Consider the following 27,579-nt stretch of genomic DNA (forward strand, 5'->3'; position numbering starts at 1 on the left):
GCATGAGGTGCATGATGACAAACCTCTGGTGTTAACGTCCTCAGGAAAATAATATACCTAATTATATTACAAGTTTTATTCCCTGGAAGCAGGGTCGAGATTCCTGTTAAGGTGTCTCAGAATACCATATATAGGTTACTGGGAAATACTGAGAAGATGAAATTCCTATTTTGAAAAACAAAAACGAACAAACACCTCCCCCAAACCAAAAACAAACTGATAAGCTTATTTATACACAAGAATTATATAAACATTTGAAATGAAAAGATGTAACAAGTTATTCAGCATGAGCTGTTTTGGCAAAAAGATAATAATTAATTTTGACTTTTCTTTGTGAATGAGAATTGGCAAATTTAGAAATAACTGAACAGACCGAACAATGAGAATGACTTCAGTTCAAAACATCTACACATTCTCTTCTTTACATTCTTTTACCTCAAAGAACATCTTACACCAAAGGCTGTTTTCCATGTCAAATGGAAATGAACAGTCCCTGGATTATAAAGATATTCTTTGTAGTTTCCTATAAAAATACAGTGATTACAATTTTCTGCATTCTTTTTTTCTGTAAAAATATTAAAATTACATTAAGTCAGACAACAAACACATTAAGTGTTTTCTTCAAGGTTCCAGTAGATCTTGATTATTGTTAGTTAATAGTTTAAGGTTATAGTCCCTTAATTGGCCTGAAAATACAGAGGGTTGAAAAATAGTGCTTATAAAAGGATGGATATGTGTATGTCTATATATTTTTCCATTTATGATGATTGTTTATTTGAGACAGAATCTTGCCGTGTAGCCCAGTATGGGCTGGAACCTGCTATATAGCCTAGTCTAGTTTTCAACTTAGAAATTCTCCCACCTCAACCTCCTGAATGCTAGGATTATAGTTATGTGACATGACATCTGGCTTTATGGAACAAATTTTACCTTCTACTATATTTATAGATCATATAAATGCTTTCTAAATTGTTTCATTACAAATTCAAGTGTGAGAACAGAAACTTAGTAGTCTGCATGTCCAGCCTCATCTGATATTGGAAGCTAAGCAGGGAATAGGGGAGATTTAGATAGATTACAGAGATGATATATAATTTTTTGTTTGTATTTATTTTTTCCTTTATTTTTAAGATTATACTATAATTACAACATTTCTCTCTTCCCCTACTTCCTCAAGACCATCCCATATAACCTTCCTTGCTCTCTTTCAAATTCATGGCCTTTTCCCCCATTAATAAACAGAGACTTTGGAAAGGAAGTTATCAATGCTTGATATCAATTTCATGATCATAGTCTTTGAAGTTACTATGGTAAAAGGCCATTAGAAAATTAACACAGTTCTCAAAGAAGTGCTTGCAATTTGTTTCATGTGAGTATTTTTTTGTGACTCTAGAAACAGAAATAATATGATCGAAACAATTCAAATAGGGAAAAGTAAACTGCGTTTGCATGCATATTTGTGTGTGCATGGGAGTATGTGAATGCCATAGGACAACTACAGGTGCTGTTCCCCAGGTGCCATACATTTTTTTGTTTTGAGACAGTCTTCCATTGCCCTGAAAATCACCAGGTAGAGTAGTCTGGCTGCCCAGCAAGTCCAAGAGACCTACATGTCAATGTCATCCCAGTAATGTGATTTCAAGTGTATACAACAAAGCCTTGACTTGTTTCTGTTTTTAAACTTGAGATCTGGGGATCAAACTCAGGTCCTCATGCTTGCAAGAGAAACGCTTTTCTGAGTGAGTGGGCTCTTCAGCATGAAATCAATAAATGTTCTAATTTATTCTAGTCAAATTTTAATAGTCAATTACAAAAGATCAGTATGAAAGAAATTTGTTAATTAGTTCAAATATTCATTTTTTAATGAGAAACAGAAATCACAGCACAGTAGCATCAGGAATTTACTTTTCATCATAACAGTAAGGGTCTCACCTTGTTAGCTACTTTTATTCTATTTTTCTATGAAGCCAATTCTTCTTGAGAGAGGTTAAACTGTACAATGTTTATAGAGGTTGACTAAACATTATGCTTGGAAACAGAAGTACTTAAAAGTCTGGAGATTTTTAGAGTATTGAACGTCTGCACACACAATTGGTTAAATATCTCTCATCTTGAAATTCAAAATGCTCTGAAATCTGAAAATTATGCTATGTCAATCACATAAAGTACTCTTGATTATTTTTTTAGTATTTTAGACTTCCATTTTTTGGGTTATAGCTGTTCAATGTGGCCCCTCTGATAATTTTTTTTTTTTGGTAAATTACTAGGAATGAGATGATTAGTTAAATGAAAACTTTTGGGTTCTTTCTCTTTTCCCCACTGACCTTTTCTGTACATGTTATACAGACACTACATTTTATATTCTCGTGGCACTGCTATTATAGTATACCAATGACAACAATTTAAAACAGTAATAAACCTGATGGCAATATTTGTGTTGTTTCAAGTTTTTAGAAGATTTCTAGTAAGGATATGCTTTTTGTTCATGTGTCTTTACTACATGAATTTGTTTTTTGAAATGCCTCGTCTTGATTTTCAATCACCTTATTTTCTTTTGCATGATTAGAAGGGCTCTAGCAAACTATTAAACAGATTTGTTGTGAAAATTTTACTTTCAAATCAGTGGCATTATTGCTGTATCTACAGCTTATAATGTGGTGATTAATACAGGACGTGCACTAAAATTTTCACTGACTGAATTTCTCAATCTGTGTCTTCTCTTCAATAAAAATAGAATGAATAGTTGATAATTCTGAAATTTGGGTCAGAAAATATCTAATTTTAGAATATCTATATCATTTTGTAATATGAAGTTCTAAGAATGGTTTCATTGAGATATAATATATTAAAATCACAAGTGGGATTCAGACTGAATTGCAATATTAATATTTCACAGGCCATTTTTAATTCTAAGTTTTCTGACAATATGCATGTGCCACAATGTCTAATTTTATGGAACCATTTTTTACAGTATTTATACATCAAAGGAATGTTTTTAAAACACATTAGGAGTCAAAGATATTTTCTGAAGTTAAAATTTTTCATTTGCAATTTTACTATTTATTCTATAATTCATTTCCCTATCTTCCAGTTTGCACAAAATTCTAGAGGGTCCAAGAGAATTAAAATTCCATTAAACAGCTACAAACTTAGCCTAAATGAAAAAGATCTTAAGTGATGTAAATATATTTTCAGTTGGTAATCTCAAATTTTATTATTAGTATAGAGTACAAAGTTTAAGTAAATAAACCTAAGTTTCACTATATTAATTGGAAATTAAGAAGAACTAAACGAGTATTAACATATATTCAGTTGGAATAAGAACTAGGCCAAAGGAATGTGATCAACGGATGAGCAGGACCTGAAAAGGCAATCCCATTTAAAATCTGCATGTTTCAGATATAGAAACTGAACTCTATTAGTTCTTAGAGAGTTATAAAGTTGCATGCTAGGACTTTTTTCAATATTTGGTGTCTTAGTGCAATAATTTTACATATTCAATATTATCTTTTCAAAAACTTTGAGCCCATAATTTTTAAATGTTGTCTACGACTCAGTAAAATGCAAATGCTAAATAAACAGCTTTTCTACTATTTCGTTAAACTGAATTCATAAAGATGTAATGAACTGTCCTGGGTATCAATGTGAATTATTAGGATCATGTTTAAAGGTTATGCATATATTTTCAATAAACCTAGAACTAACTCAAGCTCCTAAATTAGATTAAGAGAAATCTACAAAACAACTTTAAGGAGATCACCCAGAACTTTTTTTTATATAATCAGAAAATAAAAAACAAATAAAATATCAAAAGTAGAGACTGGTAAAAATATATTAATTAAAATATGAACTAATAATAAAAATTATACAAAATATGTATCATAAAGTGTTTATGACAGAAAAATGTTTTCACATTACTAAGTGAAGTACATGTTATAGTTTAGTAATAACAGTCAACATATTTCAAACACTGTTCTAAGGATTTTATAATCAGTTTTAAAGTTCATTCTTAAAACAACCTTATGAGGCAAATATCATTAGAGATTCATTTTATATATTATAAAGGTTGCAGAGAATAAGTAATTTCTGAAGGCTATACACATGACTAAGGATAACTAACTGTGCTAGAGTCCAATTGTGTTACACGCTGGAAAAAAATCTGGCACTATGATACCAGGAAAGGTGCTGTGAGGTCAAGACCTCACCTATTAAAGGCTCCACTGCATAAAAGTACAAACTCCTTTAGATAGTCTTCATTTCAAAGTGACATGCAAGAGTTGATATTGGCCACTTGTCATGTGTCAGATTTCAGAAACTGTGCTATTAATACCTATACATTATGATAAGATATCTGAATGTACAGGAAGAAAACTTATAGAATGACGCATAGCAAGCTTTTACAATTTCCTTCCTACGTTCCTTCCTTTGTACCTCCCTTCCTTCCTTTCTCCCCCCCTTTCTTATTTTTAGACAAGGTCTCACTATGTAGCCTTGACTCTTTCGATGTATACCAGTCTGTCCTTGAACTCAGAGATCCATCTGCCTCTGCCTGTGAATTCTGGGATCAAAGACACTCCCAGCAACAGTATTTTTCTTATAAAGGAAATTTTATAAGAATGATTTCTGTATCAATGTTCTATTTTCTTTTTTAAGGTTTTCATTTTTCTTTATTAAGAAATTTTCTACTCACTCTACTAATGTCCTATTTTCGAAAGTGAACTTGCATATTTCTTTGTTTATTTGCTTGTTTACAGAGACAGTCTTACCATGTGGGCCAGGAACTAGGTAGCTGTACTGGAATTCATTATATAGTTCAGGCTGGTCTCAGCTCAGGATACTCATGTATTTGTCTCCCAAATATTGGGAATTTGGGTATAAGCCACAATAACTGTCATACCTTCCTTCTTTAAAGTAAAAAAAAGGGGACAATGACATTTAGAGTTTGTCTAACTATAAAACTGTCAATTTTATGCCCAGTGATTTCTACTTTTTAAAAAATATATCTTCACAGATGTCAAATTTGATTGGAAACCTCCTGTTTCAGGGTGGTGAGTTACGAAGCAGTCCTTGAGGGCCAGAGCTCAGCCCTGTTTCTGGCCCAAGTTCTTTGTTTTCAGATCCACCATGCTGTAGGTATTCACTACCATGGATGGCTTCCCAGCTACCATGCTTTGCCCATCATGATGGATTGCATTCCTTTATACTATGAGTCAGAATAAACCCTCTGTCAGTTAAATGGCTTTTATCAGGTGTTTGGTAATGGGGATGTGAGGTCACTGCTGTGAAAGATGTGGCCATGTCGTTTGTATGACTTTGGAACCATTGCAGGAGGTAGTATGGTGGGAGTGCTTGGAACTGTGGGATAGAGAACTCTTGAATGCTATAAGAAAACTCAACAGGCCATTCTGGTGGATGAGAGGGAGACCAGAATGCTGACAGAAATATGGACAGAGAAACGAGGCTCATGAAGTATCAAAGGGAAACAAGGATTCTATGGGAAATTTTGCTAGAGTCCATTTAATCTGGTACTATAATAACAGCAAAGGTACCCTGCCTTCAAAACCCAACCCATCAAAGGCTCCAGGGTGTAAATGTGCAAACTCCTTTAAAAATTCATTTTAGAGGACAGTCCTTGAGAAGATGGAGCATCCAGAGTACTGTGATTAAATGGGATCATATGGGAAATGTTTTCTCAGGTTCAGCTATGAAGGGTCTCTGAAGCCACTGCTGCTGAGGTAAGAGGCGGTTGGCTAATGCCACCTTTCATATTTTCAGCAGAACTTGGCATCATCAATTTAGTGTTGGCTTTGCAGAGATGAAGAATGTATGAGTTATGGTGTTCTAAAATGCTGTTTCAACATTACTAAAACAGGCTGACGAGAGCTGGTAATGTATAGCACAGTTTAATCCCTACATAGAGGCCATTACATTGTTAGCTGGCATATCAAAACATGCCTAATTCTACTGGGTAATGTCTAACTTAATAGAAAGAAAATAAATCTCTGGTACTGCTATCAAACCAGAGTAAAAACCAAAAACAAATCAAAGCAAAGAACAACAAAAAAAACTTCACAAAAATAAAACAAAACATAAAGAACCCCACCTATGTCTTTATAAAGATGGAAAGGCTAGACAATAAGTAACCAGAAAATAAACTAACTACAAATATATACAGAGAGGGGGCTGGAGAGCCTGCCTCAGTGGTTAAGAGCACTTGTTGCTTTTCCAGAGGACCTGGGTTCGGTACCCAGCAGTCATGTGGTGGCTCCTAAATGTCTACGATTCCAGTTCCAGGGAATCTGATATACTCTTCTGACCTCTGTGGGCACCAGGTACACATATGGTGTACATACATAGATGCAGGCAAAATATGCACATATATAAATTAAAAATAAGTCTTAAAATATCTATAGACATCAGGCATTTAATCTGATTTACTGAAATAGCCTGGAGTGTTGAAAGAATGTCAGCTGAACAGTGACATACAGCTGTGCTAGTCCAGCAGTATCAGTATGATTTATTTTAGGATATAGTGAAATTTTTATTTTTTTTTGAAATTTCTAATGTTTTCCTTTTGCTCTTCCCCCCCCTCTTCCTTTCCTCATTCTGATTCTTTTCAATTTGTAGTGCTAGGGAGTGAACCTGTAGTGAAAACTGAGCTATATACTTCTCAGTCATGGAATCTTTCGAGCTATGAATGTTCCAAACTAATTTTGAAAAGAAGCCATCTCCAGTAAAACCATAATATTATTTACCTACTGTTAGGTTACTAATTAAAAGAGGGTTTGGTGAACGCCGCCAATTAGTTTTCAGGATATCTTGGGAAGCACTGGTTTTTACCCAATTGCAGAAGTAGCATCATACTAAAAGTAAAAGTGCTATTTTTTGAAAATTATCATTTTGGGCCTTTTATCTTTAAAAGTCGTTATGAAGTCTGCTCTCATTTTGAATTATTTATACAGAAGAAAGTACTTATAGTCATTTGCAAAAAAAAAGAGAATAATCTCTTTGGCTGAGAATACCACTGTAATATTTATTGTCTCTATGAAAAATATGGAAGGAATAATATTCAACATACATCATTTCAACCCAGAATATTTTCTAGAAGCATGCCAGTTTAGCTGTTTGATTATACCATTGTTACTACTAGTTTGGATCCAAGGAGATTTCCTGAAATACTTTTACTAGTTTTCAAGGCCAATTTTACTAACTATTAAAGCATTATTTGCCTCCCCCTACATTGACATTTGCATTGATGGCACAAAAGCAATGGCACAAAAAAGCATAAGCCTAGCAAATAACTCTAAATAGGACAGTCATTGAATATTATTTACTGAGATGGACTGTGGTGGTATTTTACTTGTACTGAAATGTGATTTTAATTGTATGCTAATAAATAAAGTTGCCTGGGGGTCAGAGCTATTAGAGCCATAGTAAGTGCGTGGCGGCGGTGGCGCACGCCTTTAAGGACCTGGAGGGCGGTACATACAGGCAGTGACAAGGCAGTCACGTGTTTGGGTTTACAACCAATGAGAAGGCAGAACAGCTAGACTATATAAAGACATACACACAGGAAGTAGGTCTTTTTCGGAGAGTTCTCTTGACTGAAGAGGATCGCTGAAGCAGGAAGGGTGAGGCTCTTAGCTCTGACCTCTTGGCTTTCTTCTCTGAATCGGCTCTGTGTTTCTTATTTAATAAGACGGTTGGTTACATCTACAATGGACAGCTTTTTTAAAAGTTAGTTTCATTTAATATTGTCCTCAATGAAACAGTTAATATTAATTTAACTAAACAAATAAAGTCTTCATTCTTGATTTTGATAAAATGGTAGGTATGATTGAAATACTTTCATTATATAGCAAAGGATGGTGTTGTCTCAAAGCAAAAACAAAAAAAAAAATCCCAAACAAAAAAACAAAACAAGAACCCAACTAGCTATTTTTCACAGAGACCATAATTCTTAACTAGAAAGAATCAAGAGGCATTTGACAAACTAAGATTATTCAGATTTAGAAATTTAAGATACTTTATTTTACAAATGAACAGTAAACCCATTTATCCAAAGAAAGTAGAAACATTTGCTGCCTGGCCTCTTTTTGTGGCAAATACTAGCTCTAAAACAGAATTTAGAACTTTAGAAAACGTATTCCTGCAACTCTGAGCTAGAGATCTTCAAATGCTTCTAAGAGTTTTAGGATGAGTTGAGTGATCATATTAACAAATCATAAAACAAACATGATTTCTTGATAATGATGAACTATATCAACATTTGGAAGAATATATACTCAAATGACCAATGCATGTGTTCCTAAATTATTCTTAGGAAAAAGAGAGATTCAAATTGCAAGACACACAAATGTATCAGAAGATGGAATGGTAACAAACAGGGTTTTAGATTTTTATATTTCAAGAATCCTCTAAAAAAAAAAACCATATAGAAAAAAGATTACATGGTGTAAATTTTATCATTATATATGAAACACTTATACACTACCATGTATGTATCTATATACTACATAATTATAATATATATTTTAGAAATGAGCTCTATTAAAAATCAAAGTGTTTACTGATTTTTGTTTTATTAGCATATTTTTTAGAAACTTCTAATATCACATATATAGCAACCAGAGAAGGGTAGCAATTCTTTCGGCTTTAAATCCATCAAGTAAAATTTCTACCCTTTAAACAAAACCATAAACTTTTGGTGTGATATTTAAAAAAATCCACAATTATCTGATACACTAATATTGCACTTCTTTTTCTAACTATACAGCTGTGTGAATTGGATTTGCTCCTTCACAGTCTTCAACTAAATTAGTATCACAACAGACTGAATACACTGTAGGAATTCATGTCTTCTATTTGGTCAGTCATCAATAGTAATTTAAAAAATGTAAGCAATGCAAAACATTTCACTATGTATAAAACATATTTTTGATTCTGATTTCATAAAAATGAGATTTATGTTAACATGTGAAAGCTTATTTTGATTTTACAGTCATTAAGCAAAAATTACAAAAAAGATCTCAGTTTTAACTTCTAGGACAGTAAATATTGCTAGTCACAAACCACATTAACAGAATTTATTTGGAATCTTCATTAATTTTTAAAAATAGTTTGAGATCAATAAGACTGCATTTGAGCAGTCACATGAGAATATTGTGTTTAATACCTCCCAAGTGGGTAGAAAACTATGAACCTAAAAACTGTTTAAAAAATGTTTAGATGACATTTTAAAAATCTAATTAATTCAGTGGTTTTTAGTCTTTGTGCTGTTTGTTGATTCTACATGTAGACTCCCAAATTTCTTTGTCATTAAAAGCCAAACAAATATCAATACAGTAATGTTGCAATAATTTCAGACAAAAATCACATAAAACTGATGTCTAGGAGAATTTTCTCATTGTTTAGGCTCTTAAAAATAATAGAACATAATTTTTTTGGCATCAGTCAGTGTTGATTTAGACTATGGTGACAGCAAGTAAGATCAAACAGACTTCTGATACTTAGATTTTGTTAGGTGAGTAGCTACATAACATAATCAACTGTTATTCAAAGAAAAATGGTGACAATATGAAAGAATTTATAAAAAAATAACATTACCAGGGAAAAAATCTCATAGGGAATAAAATATGGTATCAGTTCAATAATTTTCATAGGTTAACAAAATCACACTGCCTCTCAGACTCATATAATGAAGACCCTGAGTAATACAAATTCTTTTATTTATATTTTTAGAGTGTGTGTATGTATGTGGTATGTATTCCAACTGTGTGTAGTGCATGCATGTTGATGTCAGATGTCTTTGATGGATTTTCAACTTATATGGAGATAGGAATGCTCACTTGAACCCAGAGCTCACTGATTCAGCTGGACTAGTCTGTCAGCTACTCCGGAGATCCCCTGTGTCTGTTTCCTGTATGCTGGGGTTGGAGGTGGGCTGCCATACCCTCTAGGTTTTTATGTGGATGCTAGGAATCAGAACTTTGGTCTTAATTAATGCAAGGAAAGCACTTTACCCAGTGAGCCATCTCCCTATACTGACTAACATAAATTATTTTGTTCAAATAACAGAAAACTAAAAGAAATCCTAATTCTGCACTTTGTTTGAATGTAAGATTAGATACTAATACATTAATGTAATATGGCTTTCATGAAAAGATTTCAATTACATTTATTTAAACAAGTGCATAAATTTTACTCAGCTAGATATTAAATGTTTACATTTTATTTTTAAGCATAACAAAACAATTTCCTGGTAACTTCATGTACAAATTCTTTTTCCTACTACCAATCATAAAATTATCTTCTAATTTTTATGGCACAAGGGAATAGATGACTATAATCTATATTACCTTGTAAACATGTTAAAATTCAGATGCTTAGAAAAGGAAAAGATAACAAAATCAGTCCTTAAAAAATATTCTCTTGTGAACATGTTGAATTTTTGGATTTTCCCCATCTTTTAGTCTTGGTCATTATTTTCTATTTCGTACTTTTTCTTTTTCCTCTTTTGGTTTCTACATATTTTGTTGTTCATCATAACTGTAAATGATCACTGAGATAAACTGTAAATCATGTTCATTAAAGAAGAGGACTTCTCTGTTACAGACTTATTCTTTTAGCAAACCATTTTTAGAAGAGCATTATCATGGTAGAACTTGAATGCATTATACATTGCATGCATTTCTTTAGAATTAATTTACCATTTCATTTCTTTGACTTACGCACTATTTTATTTAGGGGCAATAAGAGACAAAAACCCCAATTTGTTCCTAAAATTTTCTGCATTGCCACAAAGCAAAAGGAGTAGCATTCATTCCAGTAAGAATTCATTATAAGAAAATGTCAATACAAAAGAAAATATTGTCCTGATGAAAATAAAATAATAAATTATTCCACCAAATAAATATTTGCTGTAGAGAATTTCATTCAATGAACAATTGTTATATTTTAATATTTGACTGTCATCATTGGATTAGGAAGAGTGAACAACAACTATAACAAAACCAAAACAGCATATTTTACACAGAGAATGTGTTCTTATAGGTGGAAGAATCCTAAAGAATCAAACTCAATCAAAGATAAAGTATGTCACACACACACACACACACACACACACACACACTGTTAAATGTTTGATACTGCCCTTACCTAGAGAAATGAGTGCTCATATGTAAATGGACAGAAAGAGTTTCATCTTAAATCTTAAATATTATTCAGTATTAAAACTTACAGAAACAAAACCCCATAGAATAAAATTATTAGGTTTGATGCATTGCCATTTTTATTTTTATTTTTATTTAATGTTTTGAGATGGTATTGCTATACAGCTTAGGATGGCTTGAACTCAAAATCCTCCTGACATACCCTCTTTAGTATGGATTACAGATGTGTGCTACCACCGCTTTTTTGTTTATCCGGTGCTGGGGGTGGACCTCAAAGTCTTGAGTATCTTAGGCAAATCTTCTACTATTGAGCTATATCCCAAATCTTTCATTTAAGTTTTCACAATCACTTGAATATAGCTGTGAGAATTTTCTAAATATTTTGAACTGTTGATGAATCATAACATTTAATTATACTTTACTATAATTTATAGTAGCCAGTTTTGTTTTTAAAGGTGGTAAGTGCTGTCTACTGGCTCATTATTCCTTTCTGACAACCAGGCACAGCCAGCCAAACAGACACAAAACTCAGAAAATATTAAGCATCTTGCTCAATGTAGTGAGGCTTTTAAGGAGAGAAGTAAGCATTGGAATCACATTCACTACCAGGGTCAAGTGCTCTTTCTAAAGCTGATCATTCAAGATTGTAGGTATTTCTGATACAAAGAAACATCATTTGCACATTATTTCTGTATATGACACATTTCATGCTTAATCTGAAACACAGAAAGGTGATTTCTATAGAGTTGACTATTATCCACTAAATTATAAATCACAACCAGAAGGCAGTAAACACAGGAATGGCAAATTTAAAATGTACTTTCAGTTCTACACAGAATAGCACTCCTTGCATACTTCACAAATACCTCCTATTGAACACATTAAAATCAAAATGTAGTATCTTTCCTTAGAGAAAACCTTGAAAATTAGTTATTTTTCTTTTGTATGCTAATACAGTTAATATTACCATTAGAAATTTGAGAATCACTCTTTTTTCATCTTCTTTTCTCTCCTAGATTTTTATGATGCAGAATTAAAATAAATACTTCATTCAGAACAGAGTTAAGTGCTAAAATCTAGCATCGTCTTGAAATTTAACTCAGGGGAAAATAGAATGGGCATAGGGAAGCCATGCTTAAACATCAACACATTTGAAATCAGATGCTGAACACTGAATTATGGAAACTCATGATATATTGAGAATATTTGCAGAGAGTTGCTGATGGTGTCAAATGCTGTAAAAATGATCATTATTAATGAATATGACTTTTAAAATAAATGCCTATGCAAGAAAAACTTAATTTTTGGCTTTCATTCATTCATTCTTCACATGGCTCTTGAGCTAGTCTTTAGGGAGATCTTATAATCTTTACTCTTTTTAAATAATAATATTCAAAATGGTAAATATTAATATATTAATATTTTAATCTCACATACGAATTTTATTTAAAAAATTAGACAAGGGCAAAATTTTATTTTCTAGTTTTGTTCCTTCCTTCCTTTCTTTCTTCCTTCCTTCCTTCCTTCTTTCTTTCCTTCCTTCTTGTTTTTTTGAGACGTGTTCTCACTTTTTATCCTAGGCTGTTCTGGAACTTACTATATAGCCCACACTAGCTTCAAACTATGATCCTCCTGTCTTAGCTCTTGAGTGCTGAAATTACAGGCAAAAGATAATAGGCCAAGCTAATAACTGTAACTTTAATGCATATATTCTAGGATTGGGAAAATTTTATAAAAATATCTTTTTCTGCTGTGCAGCGGTGGCGCATGTCTTTAATCCCAGCACTTGAGAGGCAGAGCCAGGAGGATCTCTGTGAGTTTGAGGCCAATCTGGTCTACAGAGTGAGATCCAGGACAGGCACCAAAGCTACATAGATATCCTGTCTCGAAATAAACATAAAAACATAAAAAAAAAAATATCTTTTCCTGGATTCAAAAGACAGTGCTTTATTATAATTTATAATGAGCTTGAACATGCAAATACCAAGTAATAACAGTATCAAAAGAAGCCATTTGCTCCATGAATAAGCACATTAATTTCATAAATGTTAAAACATTTTCATTTGGGAATTTTATTTTGGTGAATTAGAAGTATAAGTGATTCTTGAAATTATATCTGCTATCCTCTTTGAAATGTAAAAAAGATGTTTTGAGGCTTAAGAACAATTTCATGTAATTATATTGAGCTTAAAATATTATTCAAATATATTTATGGTATAGCACATTTATAATACTGGAAAAATATACTGTGGCTTTAGCAGTTTTGTATTTTTAGCTGTCAGGTCTTACTATATGGTAGATTATAACATCTTTTTTTTTTTTTTCCAGACAGGGTTTCTCTGTGTAACATTCCTGGCTGTTCTGGAACTCACTTTGTAGACCAGGCTGGCCTTGAACTCACAGAGATCCACTTGCCTCTGCCTTCCAAGTGCTGGTATTAAAGGCATGCACAACCAGCACCCAGCTAGATTAAAAAAATCTTACAGTGAACCTAAATTTTAGTTTTAAATATTTTCTGGACTTTACAAAAAGTCTAGTTTCTACACTCAGAATTTAATGTAGTCCAAATCATACATTAATTTACTTAGTTAATATAATAAAATGGATAAGATTTTTCTGTGCACTTTAGGTCTTTAGAACTTCATGTTTTCATTTAGTTTAAAATGTGACTGGTACCCAAGGAGCACTAACATACATTTTATGTCTAGAATGTTTTCAAAGTTTTTCTTCTTTGAAGATTTACAACCTCAATTTTTAAATAACATTGTTACTTATTTTGACACCTATCTAAATACAATGATATACAAATGTAATAGTAGCAACATGAAGATTTCCCTAACAGTGTTCAATCATCTGTCATAAAATGTAAAACAAGACGCACCATAACATCAATAATTTTGAGATAATTTCTAGTCAATGAAATTATAACTCACAAAACTAATAGAAAAGTTGCAGTTGAGGGAGAAAGCTATATTTGCTTTTAAATCTCATGACAGAAAAAAAGGCCAGTTTGAAAAACTGTCAGATTCTTAGGGCAAATTTAGAATACAGCTTGATATCTAACACAATGTCTTATTAAATAAGAAAGTAATCTTTTGATAACAATATTAGTTTCTTCACAAACAAAACTTGAAAGAACAAGTGAGTGATTTTTCAAGAGAGGAGATATTCCAGAAGGTAGGCATGATAGTACTTAAGCTTGCTCATTACTTTATCTTACACACAACATATGAGGCGGGAAACAGCGTCTAGTCTCTCCTCCACCACAAATCAGGGACAAATTATAAAAAATAGAAACTAAGAAACTCCTACCCTCTCCCAAAGGTTGGCATTAAAACTTTCTTTCTAACAAATTTAGTTTTGTTTCCAAATAATAGGCAGCAACATTCCAAGTCGAGTCTGTTTGAAAAATTTTTTGGAATGGTATTAGAGCAGGTAGGTATCCAAGCCTGAAGTTTAAAAGAAAAAAAAAAAAATCCCATTTGTCATAGTATTTTGTTAATATTGCTGATTATTGGCCAAAAATACATTCATCCTCAGAATAATTTTACACCCACAATGATAAGTTTCCTAAAAAGTAATTGGTCTACCACAAAGAAACCTAAGTTATAGAAAGTGGTATCTTTACCTGTGACGTAGAAGCAGGCATATTGTATGAACTGTCTACTCTCCTAATAAGATAATCTATTAAACAATGGGTGGTAGCTATCATATATTCCATCCATTTTTACCAGCATTTTGCATGCACTCCAACCTTGACAAGCAGGGGAACATTTGATAGTTTTCTCAGAATTCATAGTAGAGAAACATAAGCTGCAAGGGCCTGCACTTACTTTTGGTGTGGGACAAGAAGCTGTAGAGAGGCGCGATGTAGCCTGAGCACGGGGCGATTCTGAAGGAGTAGTGCTGAGGGAGGCTGTGTCTCGTGGGAGCACCTGAACACCACGAGAAATGATGGAATCTGGAATCTAAACAAGCATGACTATAGTTTAACATTAGGAAAAGGCCACAGCATATAAAATAAGTACTCACATCTTTTTAGTGTTTGATTTTTTTTGTCATTCTTTGCTCTTAAGCTCTTATACAGTTGGTGTTACTTATTATATATAAGCACATGTAATATTTGATTCAGACATTTTTTAGATTTACAATTTTTTCTAACAAACAATATATTATGAAATACTTTAGTGACAAGCAGTCCAGCACTGTGGTGAGGAGGAAATATATGTTATTCAATAACTGACTTTGCCATTTAATACCTTGAATTCCTGGCTAGATACTCCTAGATTTTTAAATTTCATTTTCTAACATTTCATCCTCTTTATTTCTAACTGACCTTTATGGACATCATCAACTAGCTATTTTGTGCTCCTTGACTTCCAATTGGGTTCTTCCATATGTCAGGGCCTGGCATGAGACCAAGAATTAGAGGAGAATAAGGTTTGGTATTTATTCCCCTCACTTTATCAGAGGTTATATGTGTCTCTCAACTACCATAGTTCTGTCTGAGTATATATAGCTCTTTCTCTGTATAGCAATAGAGTTCCTGGAATTCTCAGGATCCCTTTCGTCAAAATTCAGCTAGGAACAGTGTTTTTTGCTTATTAATCCCACAGAAACTCACATTGCCTTCCTGCTTTCTCTAAATTCAGTCTAAATATGTTTGCCCTTTTTAAAAATCTCAATTACTTATTTAGTGTGCTATCTCACTTCTGCTAGGACCCTGATGAATATATCATTTCTGGCAACATTTTCTTTATCTGAAAAAAATGAGGACAATTATAGCCTCTGGCTTCTTGGAGTATTTTGATGGTTAAGCAAGATAATGTACTTAAGTTACAGTTTATAATAATAAACTGTAGCAGTTTGAAATAGTAAATATTTAATAAATGTTGGCTATTAGGTTATATCTTTGAATATGATGAAGATTGATATGACTGAATACCACTATTCTAAAAAATAAACAAAATGAAAAAATGTAGATAATTTTAAATGTAAATATTTATGTTATCAAATTTATTACTTTAGACTATGAATAATTTATTTATTTTGTGCTAGAGTGTTAGAGACAGATTACCAGTTTAAGAATGGGATCTTGAGGCTATAAATATCTAGAAACACTTTCTACCTGGGATCTTGAGAACACCAGGTTCTGAGTCAAGTGGGCAATATTCACTATCCTTCCCATCCTTCATTATGCCCTTCCTCTCACCATCCCTCAATTCCCTGGGCACTCCTGCCTCTTAGCAGGGACCCAGCTTAACTCTTTCCTATGGGCCCTCTCAACTCTCCCTTTTAGCCTATCCCTACTCTTTTGTGTCAGCTGCTGACATCTAGAAACACTCTCTCACAGGGACATAAGGTGGCAACATCAGGCTCGGGAATCAGATAGGCAAGTCTTACTATCCTTCCTGTCTTCCGTTATGATCTCTCCATCTTAATCCTGTAGCAGCATGCTTGCAGGTGCCCTTCCTCCCACCTCAACACCATCCAAGACTCCACCTCTTGGTATACATCCTGAATCTACCTAGTCCTTCCATCCCTGTCTCTCCAGACACATCCTTTGTCTTACTGCAACCTACTTTCAGGAGCATCTCCTCTCTACCTCCAACTCCCTGGAGAATCTGGCCTCTTCGTGTGGACAGGAACCTCTTATCTCTTTCCCAAAGTCCCTCTCAGCCTTTTCTCTTAGCATATATCTATTCCCCTGCCACCCAATAACTTGCAGAAGCACTCTATACCAGGGACCACACAGACAACACACATGTATAAGATCCTGAGAGAACAACACCAAACAAAGAATAAAACACTCACACAATAAAGACAAAAGCAGATATTAGCATCTAGAAACACCCCAATCATCATAACTTATATTCCTAGACATCAGTGCAAAAGTACACTGAACACACAAGACAATGTGCTTTGATCAGAAACCAGTAATCTTACTATAGTAGGCCCTGAGATATTCAATATAACTGAAGCATAAGACAATGATTTCAAATTAAGAGATAAATAAATCCTTTAAAGAAGTCTGTGAAAAGAAACAGTGGAATGAAATAATAAAACCAGTTTATGAAAGCAGAAATAGAATCACTAATGAAAACCTAAACTGAAATAATAGGATAAGAAAAATGTATGAAGTCAAACAAAAACTTCAGACATAAACCTGACTAACAGAATTGAAGACATAAAAGACAAGGTAGAAGAAATGAAATATGTCAAAGAAAACATTAAATGTAAAAAAAAATTCAGGCACTAAACATCCAGGAAATCTGGGACACCATGAAAACACCAAATCTAAGAATAATAGAAATAACAGGGTGGTGGCGGCACACATCTATAATCCCAGCTCTCAGGAGGCAGAGGCAGGCTGATCTTTGTGAATTCAAGGACAGCCTGGTCTACAGATCAAGTTGCAGGACAACCTTGGCTAGTTACATAGAGAAACCCTGTCTAAAGAAATTAAAAAAAAAGAGTATATATGTATTTAAAAAAATAATAGAAATAGAGCAAGAAGAAACCCAGGTTAAAGGCACAGAAAGTATTTTCAACAAAAATCATAGAAGAAAACTTTCTTAACCTAAAGAAGGCAGTGCCTATTAAGGTACAAGAAGGACACAGAACACCAAATAAACAGGACCAGAAAAGAAATTCCCCATGACTAATAAAGGCAGATGCAATAGAATAGGATCTGATTTCTTAATGGAGAATCTGAAAACTAGAAGGGCCTGGATAGATGTTCTTTAAACTGGATGAGAGATCACAGATGCCAGCCCAGAGTACTATACTTAACAAAACTATCAATAACAATAGACAAAGACACTCTACAATAAAATCCAAATTGAGCAATATCTATCTACCAATCCAGCTCTACAGAATGTGCTAGAAAACTTCAAGCTGAAAATGTTAACCACACCCAAGAAAACACAAGGAATAAATAATCCAGGCCAGTAAATCAAAAGAGGGAGGGGGGGCCCATACCATAATAACAAAATACAGGACTCAAGAAACACTGCCCATTGCTAATTCTCATCATCAATGGTCTCAATTCCATAATAAAAAGACACAGACTAATAGACTGGATGTGAAACTGGATTTATTCCTCTTCTGCATCCGAGAAACACACCTTAACATCAAGGATAAAAATCACCTCAAAGCAAAAGAATGGAAAAACATATTCCAAGCAAACGGACCCAAGAAACAAGCAGGTGTAGCCACTTTGACAGCTGACAAAAGACTTGAAACCAAAACTAATTAAGATAGGAGTGGACACCACAAACTCATAAAAGGGAAAAAAATCAACAAAAGGATATTGCAATTCTAAACATCTCTGCACCAAATCAAGGGCACCAAGTTCACAAAAAAAAAACTATTACAGCTAAAATCACACATCGACCCTCATAAAATGATAGTTGGTGACTTATACCTCACTTTTGCCAGAGACAGGTCACCAAGACAAAAACATAAAAGACAAATGCCAGAGTTAAATAACCTCATAAATCAAATGAAAATAGCAGATACTTACAGAAAATTTCACACAACCATGAATGAGCTTCTCAGCAGCTCATGGAACTGTCTCTAAAATTGACTACATACTTGGACACAATGCAAGTCTCAACAGATAATACAAAATTAAAATAACATCTTTTATCCTATTTGACCACAATGGACTAAAGCTACAGACTACCAACAATAGAAAGTATACGTTTTCATGGAAAATAAACAACTCAGTACAGAATAAAAAAATAGGTCAAAACAAAAATAAAAAGGAAACTTCTCAGTTTCAGGAGGTCCCATTTATTAATTGTTGCTCTCAGTGTCTATGCTACTGGTGTTATATTTAAGAGGTGGACTCCTGTGCTAATGCATTCTAGGCTACTTCCTACTTTCTCTTCTATCAGGTTCAGTGTGGCTGGATTTATGTTGAAGTCTTTGATCCACTTGAATTTGATTTTTGTGCATGGTAATAGATATAGATCTATTTGCAATCTTCTACATATTAACATCCAGTTATACCAGCACCATTTGTTTTAGATGCTTTCTTTTTTCCATTGTACAGTTTTGGCTTCTTTGTCAAAAATCAGGTATTCATAGGAGTGTGGATTAATGTCTTCAATTCGATTTCACTGATCCACATGTCGGTTTTTATGCCAATACTGTCTTTATATACAAGCTGTCTTTATTACTACAGCTCTATAGTAGAGCTTGATGTCAGGGATGGTGATGCCTCTAGAATTTGCTTTATTGTACAGGATTGTTTTAGCTATCCTGGGTTTTTTTGTTTTTCCATATAAAGTTGAGTATTTTTCTTTCCAGGTCTGTGAAGAATTGTGTTGGGATTTTGATGGGGATTGCAACAAATCTGTAGATTGCTTTTGGTAAGATTGCTATTTTTACTATGTTAATCCTACCTACCCATGAGCAAGGGAGATCTTTCCATTTTTTGATATCTTCTTCAATTTCTTTCTTCAAAGACTTAAAGTTCTTGTCTTAGAGGTCTTTCACTTGCTTAGTTTGAGTTACCCCAAGGTATTTTATATTTGTGGCTATTTTAAAGGGTTATGTTTCTCTGATTTCTTTCTTGGCCCATTTTCAAAGTAACAGCCTATAGAATGGGAAAAAAATCTTCACCACCCCACATCTGACAGAGGGCTAATCTCCAAAATATATAAAATATACTCAAGAAAATGGAGAGCAAAATACCAAACAATCAAATTAAAAAATGGGCTACAGATCTAAACAGAGAATTCTCAACAGAAGAATCTCAAATGGCTCAAAGACATTTAAGGAATTGCTCAACATCCTTAGTCATCAGGGAATTGCAAATCAAAACAACTCTGAGATACCATCTTACACCTGTCAGAATGGCTAAGATCAAAAACATTGATGATAACTTATGTTGGAGAGGATGTGGAACAAGGGGAACACTCCTCCACTGTTGGTAGGAGTGGAAATTTGCACAGCCACTTTGGAAACAATATGGCAACTTCACAGAATATTGGGAATCAATCTACCTCAAGACCCAATGATACCATTCTTGGGCATATATCCAAGTGATGCTCAATCATACCATAAGGACACTTGTTCAACTATGTTCACAGCAGCATTATTTGTAATAGCCAGAACCTGGAAGCAACTTAGATGTCCTTCAACTGAAGAATGGATAGAAAATATGGTACATATTCACAATGGAGTCACTCAGTTGTAAAAAAACAATGACATCATGAATTTTGTAGGCAAATGGATGGAACCAGAAAATATCATCCTGAGTGAGGTAACCCAGACTCAGAAATACAAGTATGGTATGTACTCACTCATAAGTAGATACTGGATGTAAAGCAAAGGATAACCAGACTATAACCCACAGCTCCAGAGAAGCTAGGAAATAAAGAGGACCCTAAGAGGGACATACAGATCACCTTGGGAAGAGGAAATAGAGGAGATCTCCATGAATAAACTGAGGATAGGGGGTTATTAGAGGGGAAGGAATGAGGGATGAGAACATGAGGGAATGGAATAATTGAGCTGGGGAGGGACGGAGTGGGAGAGCAATGAGAGAGAGATAGAGGGAAACACTGTGGGGTAAGGGAGAAACCTGGTGATAGAGAAATTCCCAGGAATCTACAAGACGAACCCAGATTAATTAGAGTACTAGCAATTGTGGTGAGGGTGCCTGAACTGGCCTATCCTGGTAAGCAGATTGGTGAATAGCCTAACTGTCATCATAGAGGCTTCAGCCAGTAACTGATGGAAGCAGATGCAGAGATCCACAACCAAGCACCAGGCCGAGCTCCGGCAATCCAGTCGAAAAGAGAGAAGAGGAATTATATTAGCAAGGGGGTCGAGATCATAATGGGGAAATCTACAGAAACAACTGAACCAAGCTCATATGAACTCACGAACATTAGATCTACAGATGTGGAACCTGCATGGTACCGGACTAGACCCTCTGCATACAGGAGAGAGATGCTGGGTCTGTTTGAGGGGCCCCTGGCAGTGTGATCAGGATCTATCCCCAGTGCATGACCTGGCTTTCTGGATCCCATTAACTATGGTCCGACACTTTGCTCACCCTTGATGCAGAGGGGAGGGGCTTGGTCCTGCCTCAACTGAATGTACCAAGCTTAGCTTTCCCCCAATGGGAGAACTAACCCTTTTGGAGGAGGGGATGAGGGGTGGGTCGGGGAGGGGGGAGATGAAGAGGATCAGGAGGAGGGATGAGAGGGGAATCTGTGGTTGATATGTAAAATGAATAAAAAAATTAAAAAATGAAAAGGAAATTAAAAACTTTTAAAATTAAATAAAAATGAAAACACAACATGCCCAAACCTATGGTAAACAATGAAGGCAGTCCTAAGAAGCAAATTCAGATCATTAAATGCTACATAAAAACCTGGGGAGATCTCATATTAGCAACTTAGCAGCATACCTGAGAACTCTAATATAAAAAGGATAAATAACACTGAGAAAGAGTAGATGGCAAAAAATAATTAAACTCTGGGCTAACAAACAAACAATACAAAGAATCAATGAAAGGAAAAGTTGGTTCTTTGAGAAAATCAATACAATGATAAACCCTTAGCTAAATTAACTAAACGATGAAGAGAGCATCTTCAACAGATGGTGCTGGTCAACCTGGACGGCTGCACGTAGAGGAATGCAAATAGATCTACATTTATCACTCTGAACAATAGTCAACTATGACTAGATCAAGGACCTCAACAGAAGACAGAATGAATACACTGAACCCGATAGAAGAGAAAATGGGAAATAGCCTTGGGTACCTTGGCACAGGAAAACACTTTCTGAAGAGAACACTGATAGCAGAGGCACTAAGATCAACAATTAATAAATGTGACCTCATGAAACTGAAAAGCTCCTGCATGACAAGGGACACCATAATTCAGAGAAAGTGGAAGGCCACAGAATGGGAAAAGATTTTTACCAACTACATATCCAAAAGAGGGCTAATATCTGCTAATATTTAAAATACATAAAAAACTAAAATATGCTGGGTGGTGGTGGTGCATGCCTTTAATCCCAGCACTGGGGAGGCAGAGGCAGGCGGATCTCAGTGAGTTTGAGGCCTACAAAGAGAATTCCAAGACAGTCCGGACACAGAGAAACTTTGTCTGGAAAATCAAACAAACAAACAAAACTAAAATAAACTGAACATCAAGAAAACAAATAACCCAATTCAAAGTGGGGTACAGATTAAACAGAGTATTCTCTAAAAGAGGAACTACATTTAAAAGAAATACTCAACATCTTAAGTCATTAGGAAAATGAAAATCAAAACTACTTTAAGATTTCATCTTATATTTGTCAGAATAGCTAAGATCAGTAAGACAAATGGCAGTTCATGTGTCATGATGTGGAGTAACGAGAACATTCACCCATTGCTGGTGGAGTGCACAGATGTACAGCCACTATGGAAATCACTGTGGCAGCAACTAGGGACCAATTTAACTCAAGACATAGAAGACTTCTGCAAAGTAATTTAAAGATCTCCCATGTTAATGGATTGATGGAACTGATTTTAAAGTGGTTATATTACAAAAGCAAACATAAGTGAAATCTCCATCAAAATTCTTATAATACTCTTCCTGGAGACTGAAAAAAAATCAGAAGTTTAGATGGAAACACAAAAGACTCAGAACAGTTAAAGCAATCCTGAACAAAACTAGCAATGGTAAAAGCATCAGAATACTTGATTCATTATTATAGAGCCATAGTCATGAAACAGTATGGTACCCTCTCAAAAACAGAACATAGACCAAAGGAAGAGCAAAAGCCACCTGATTCGCCACAGCGGTGGCAAAAACACACTGAAGAAAGGGAATTCTCTTAAACAAGTGGTGGTCATATAGCAGGGTGCCCACATACATGAGGTGAAGCTGGATTTCTGTTTCACCTTGTACAAAAACCAAAACAAAATGTAGTAGAGATCGTAAGATTAGAACTAAAATTGTGAAATTACTAGGAAAAAACCAATTTAAGATATAAACATAGAAAATGACTTTCTGAATAGGACAACTCAGGAAATAAGAGCAAGATTTAGCAAGTGGGATTGCATCAAATAAAAAGTTTCTTCATAGAACTGAAGACAATTATCAGTATGAAAAGAAAGGTTATAGAATGGAAGAACAATTTTGCCAGCTACTTACCTGGCAATGGATTCATGTACAGAACAAAAAAGACAAAACATTAAAAGAACAAATAAAAAGTACAGTTAAGATGAATACTTTTCAAATAAAAAGTACAGATGGCCAATCAATACACGAAGATTTATTTGCTCAATACCTTTACTCATCAGACACATGAAAGCCACAACTAAATGAGATTTTATTCCACTACAGTCAGAACAAGATCAGAGAGAAAATAAACAGAAACTACAAATGCTATTAAGAATGAAAGAGCCCAGGTGGCAGTGGTGCACACCTTTAGTCCCAGCACTCGGGAGGCAGAGCCAGGTGGATCTCTGCGAGTTCGAGGCCAGGCTGGTCTACAGAGCAACATCCAGGACAGGCACCAAAACTACACAGAGAAACCCTGTCTCGAAAAACCAAAAACAAACAAACAAACAAACAGAACCTTTACACACTGCTCATGGGAATATATATTAGTCCATATTAGCATGTAAGTGTCTCAAAAATTAAAAAGAGAACTACCATCTGATAAAGCTATATAACTCTGGCTTGCTACCTAAAAGAATCAGAAAATATCTATACTGTAAACACTCATGTTTCCATGTTTATCATGGCAGTGTCCACAGAAGCCACTTTCTGGGTGCCCATCAACAGCTGTATAGATAAATTTAAATGAGGTTCATACATACATATACAACATATACAGTCAAGTTTTAAGACACAGAGCCCTTATGTCATTTGCAAGAAAATGGATGAAACTGCAGATTAGTGTATTGAGTGATTTGAGTAAGACTGAAAAAAAAAAGTCAACGAGCATTACATTTTTTCTCATTTGTAGAATTTAAGACATATATGTAAAAGGTAGACCCAAAGGGGTATGGAAAGCATAAGGAATAGCAGAGAGTGGGATAAGAGAGGTAGGCAGAGTGACTATTATCAAAGCACATCATGTGTATTCATGAAAATCTCTAAACCTAAGAGTTTCTACAGGTACCATATACTAAAAGCAAAACAAAATGAAACACAAAAAAACATACTTTTTGCCTAACTCCTTTTCACTTTTTATCCCAGTTTCCAACAGGAAACCCTTCCTTTTTAATCTACACTCCTCTATCTAAATTCTATGAAAATTATTCCCCCATAACACCAGTGTCCTCGATAGCCTTTATATGCATTCATTTTCTGTCCTGATCAATGTATTTATTTTTGTGCATATGTACCATAAGACTCATAAGGAGAGCACAGAAACATCATCATTGTTTTGAACTTCTCTAGAAGATTTAATTTGCATTAGTGAGATGAAATTTTCTCATATATCTCAAGGAAAATTTCCTTCTTTGTCCTAAGATCATAGTTTGTCCTTATAAATTTGACTATCAAACTTATCAGTTATTTTTTCAATATATAACACAAGTTGTCATCTCGGAGTTAAACATAGCAGAGTGCAATTTATTTTCTTCTTGTTCCTTCTCTAGTTCATATTCCTTACACTCTATCCTCTTGAATCAGGTTTCTCACCCAAGTGTGAAACTTCAGAAAATCCTACTCGATATACTCTGGCCAATTAAAGGAATAATTTTAATCTCATCCTCATGTTAATGAGATGTATACATTACCATATATTGATGAAAATTACTTTTGGATTATAGACAACAGTATATTCACCTTTATTTCAATCAGTTTTAAGAAAAAATAACTTATCTAGTAAAATTGAGAGATATCTACAGTTTAAAAGAGTTGACGGAGTGGTAAACAATGTGGTGAGAACCTGATATCTATATTTTTTATAATTTCTTTTTTATAATTCATGTCATTATGGCAGGACTTGTTTTCAGAGTCCCAAGATGGTACTTCTTGGGATGTGTATTTCTTTTCTGGTTTTTCGAAACAGGGTTTCTTTCTGTAGCTTTGGAGCCTGTCCTGCAAGTCACTGTGTAGACCAGGCTGGTCCTGAACTCACAGAGATCTGCTTGCCTCTACCTCCTGAGTGCTGGGATTAAAGGCATGCGCCACCACTGCCTGGCTGGTATGTGTATTTCTTCATTCATACTCATATTTAAACAGAATTTGTTCCCCAGTACTTCAAAATAAGTTGGAGCTGAGAAACACGAGCTGTGATGGGCTTGGATTCTGTGTTACCTGAAGTAATAGCTGTGGTTAGATGAAATTAAAACGGTGACTGTATTAAGCTAACCTGCTCAAACTATGTGATGGGGATATATGTAGTGCAGTATTAGGAAGAGCGAATGGGAAACGCCTGCTGGGCAGGCAGCCAAAAAATTTGGCAATAAGTAGTAAATTGATCACTGGTAACTGCTGAAAAGTCAGTGCATTCATTGATCAAGTTTCTCTTTTTGATGTTAAGAACAACAAAATTACTTGGGAAAGTAAAGTAGTAATAATAACTGCAACTCTACCTAGGTTACAAATTATTTATGGCATGGAATAATCGATTTGTATTAAGAAACACCAAGAACATTAAAGGTGTTTTATTGACTGTGACCTCTTTTTTCTTTTTCTCATTCTTTCCTATGGAGGCACAGTACAAAGAATAAGGCATTAGATGCTTTGATAAATGACTCATCATTTAGTAAAGGAATAAAAACTAAGTCTAACTGAAAAATAAATATTTGCTAAAATGTCAAAATGACTAATACTGCTACTACTTACAAAGGAATATTAAATTCCAGTCAATAAATAAGTTCCTGAGTTCTACCATGAAGAGATTCACTTATAGCATTTTGGAGCTATTTTCAAATTAGTTAGTTCTTCTAGAAAATTAAGTCACGGGGGGGGGGGGGGCTGGAGGAAGGAAGGGGGGATCTTTGATTGGTGTGTAAAATGAATGAAAAAATTTTCTTAATTAAAAAAAAGATTAGGTCACAATAACTCATGTCTATCATATGTGATAATTACCTTCTTTCATATGTACCTGAAATGATGGAAGCAGATATGTAAATCCTTGTGACAAATGAAAATAAATATTACCTAAATAATTCTAAAGAGATTTTATTATCTTTTAAAGATTTATTTCTTTTTATCATTTTTCACTTTATGTATATGTTTGTATCTGTTTGTAGATGTGTGCACCTAAGTTCAAGGACCCACAGGAGCCAGAAGACTGGGATCTACCTGGAGCTGGAGTTAAAGGCTGTTGTGAGCTACTTAACATTGGTGTCGGGAATCAAACCCAGGTTCTCTGGAAGGGCAGTACATGCCCTTAACCACTAATCCATTTGAGGGCTCCAGCCCTCAAATTTTTGAGAATCTAATCTGATATATTTAGAATACAGTGACCAATAATCTTGGTTATAAATGCAGAATCTTGCAATGACTTTTATTTTAAAAGGTCAGAATGTTTTCTATAATGGTTATAATAGCACTATAAAATGTAATTACCAAAAGAAAGGCTTCAAATTTGGCACCGCTCAAAGACACTCACTAATATTTAAACTAACCACAATTTAAATTTACTATGTGTCGTTTGACTAACTCAATTTTATTTTCAACCAGTTATGTATTATGGAATTTAAGTGTTAAATTATACATTTGATAGTGTTATCTTCCAAAAGGTTATTATATACATATGTAATTCCTAAGTAAATAAAGTCAAATTTCATCTGATGAATTAGTTTTATTTTTCTTTTTCTGTTTCCTTTTATTTCATATGCACAGAATGGATTGAAATGGATTTTTTTAATCTTATATCCATGGTCTAAATTATTGCTATTAAATGATTTATATTTAAGAATTTTAATTTTAAGTCTAACTTTCTTTGCTTTTCCTGAGTAAAAAAAGTAGTATGTATACTTAGGCAGCTGTTTCTAAAGATTAATGATCATTAAAGTCACAGACTGAGCTCTCAATGGTTGCCATGAGAACACAGAGAAGGAAAACAAAAAGAGATTCAAGTTCATGAAAATAAAAAGCCATTGCAAATTAAATATTAGTTTGATTAAGATTTCTAGGTGTTAAGACACAATGTAATCCTCCTAAATGCTACCTTAATTAAGCTAGGCAATTTATTTACAGGTATTCAATAAAACTGCAAAACAAACAAACAAAGAAAACCCAGACTTCTTGAGCTGAATTTCTTAAAAGTCAAGTGATGAAAGTTCACTGTTAAAAATGACAGACTTTTAATGACTATGGAGAAATTTAGGCACCAAAGATAAAAATTAATTCCTTGATGTGGTATGCTCAATAACCTTGAAGATCTTTCACAATAAAATAACTCATCTTCCATATGTTATAGCCCA

General features: G+C 34.2%; 1 protein-coding gene across 20 annotated transcripts in view; it reads right to left on the reverse strand.

Annotated features, from left to right (window-relative positions):
• The window catches only part of Gphn (gephyrin), a 416,329-nt gene that overhangs the window by 166,921 nt on the left and 221,829 nt on the right, over positions 1-27,579 (reverse strand). For all 20 annotated transcript variants that reach the window (XM_052739502.1, XM_052739504.1, XM_052739503.1 and 17 more), the window contains one exon: positions 15,005-15,139. In XM_052739502.1, coding sequence (XP_052595462.1) covers positions 15,005-15,139 — 135 coding nt within the window. The remainder of the gene's footprint in view (positions 1-15,004; positions 15,140-27,579) is intronic.

This window comes from Peromyscus californicus, unplaced genomic scaffold (genome assembly GCF_007827085.1).
Source record: "Peromyscus californicus insignis strain IS unplaced genomic scaffold, ASM782708v3 Scaffold_15__1_contigs__length_86483966, whole genome shotgun sequence".
Taxonomy (NCBI): Eukaryota; Metazoa; Chordata; class Mammalia; order Rodentia; family Cricetidae; genus Peromyscus; species Peromyscus californicus.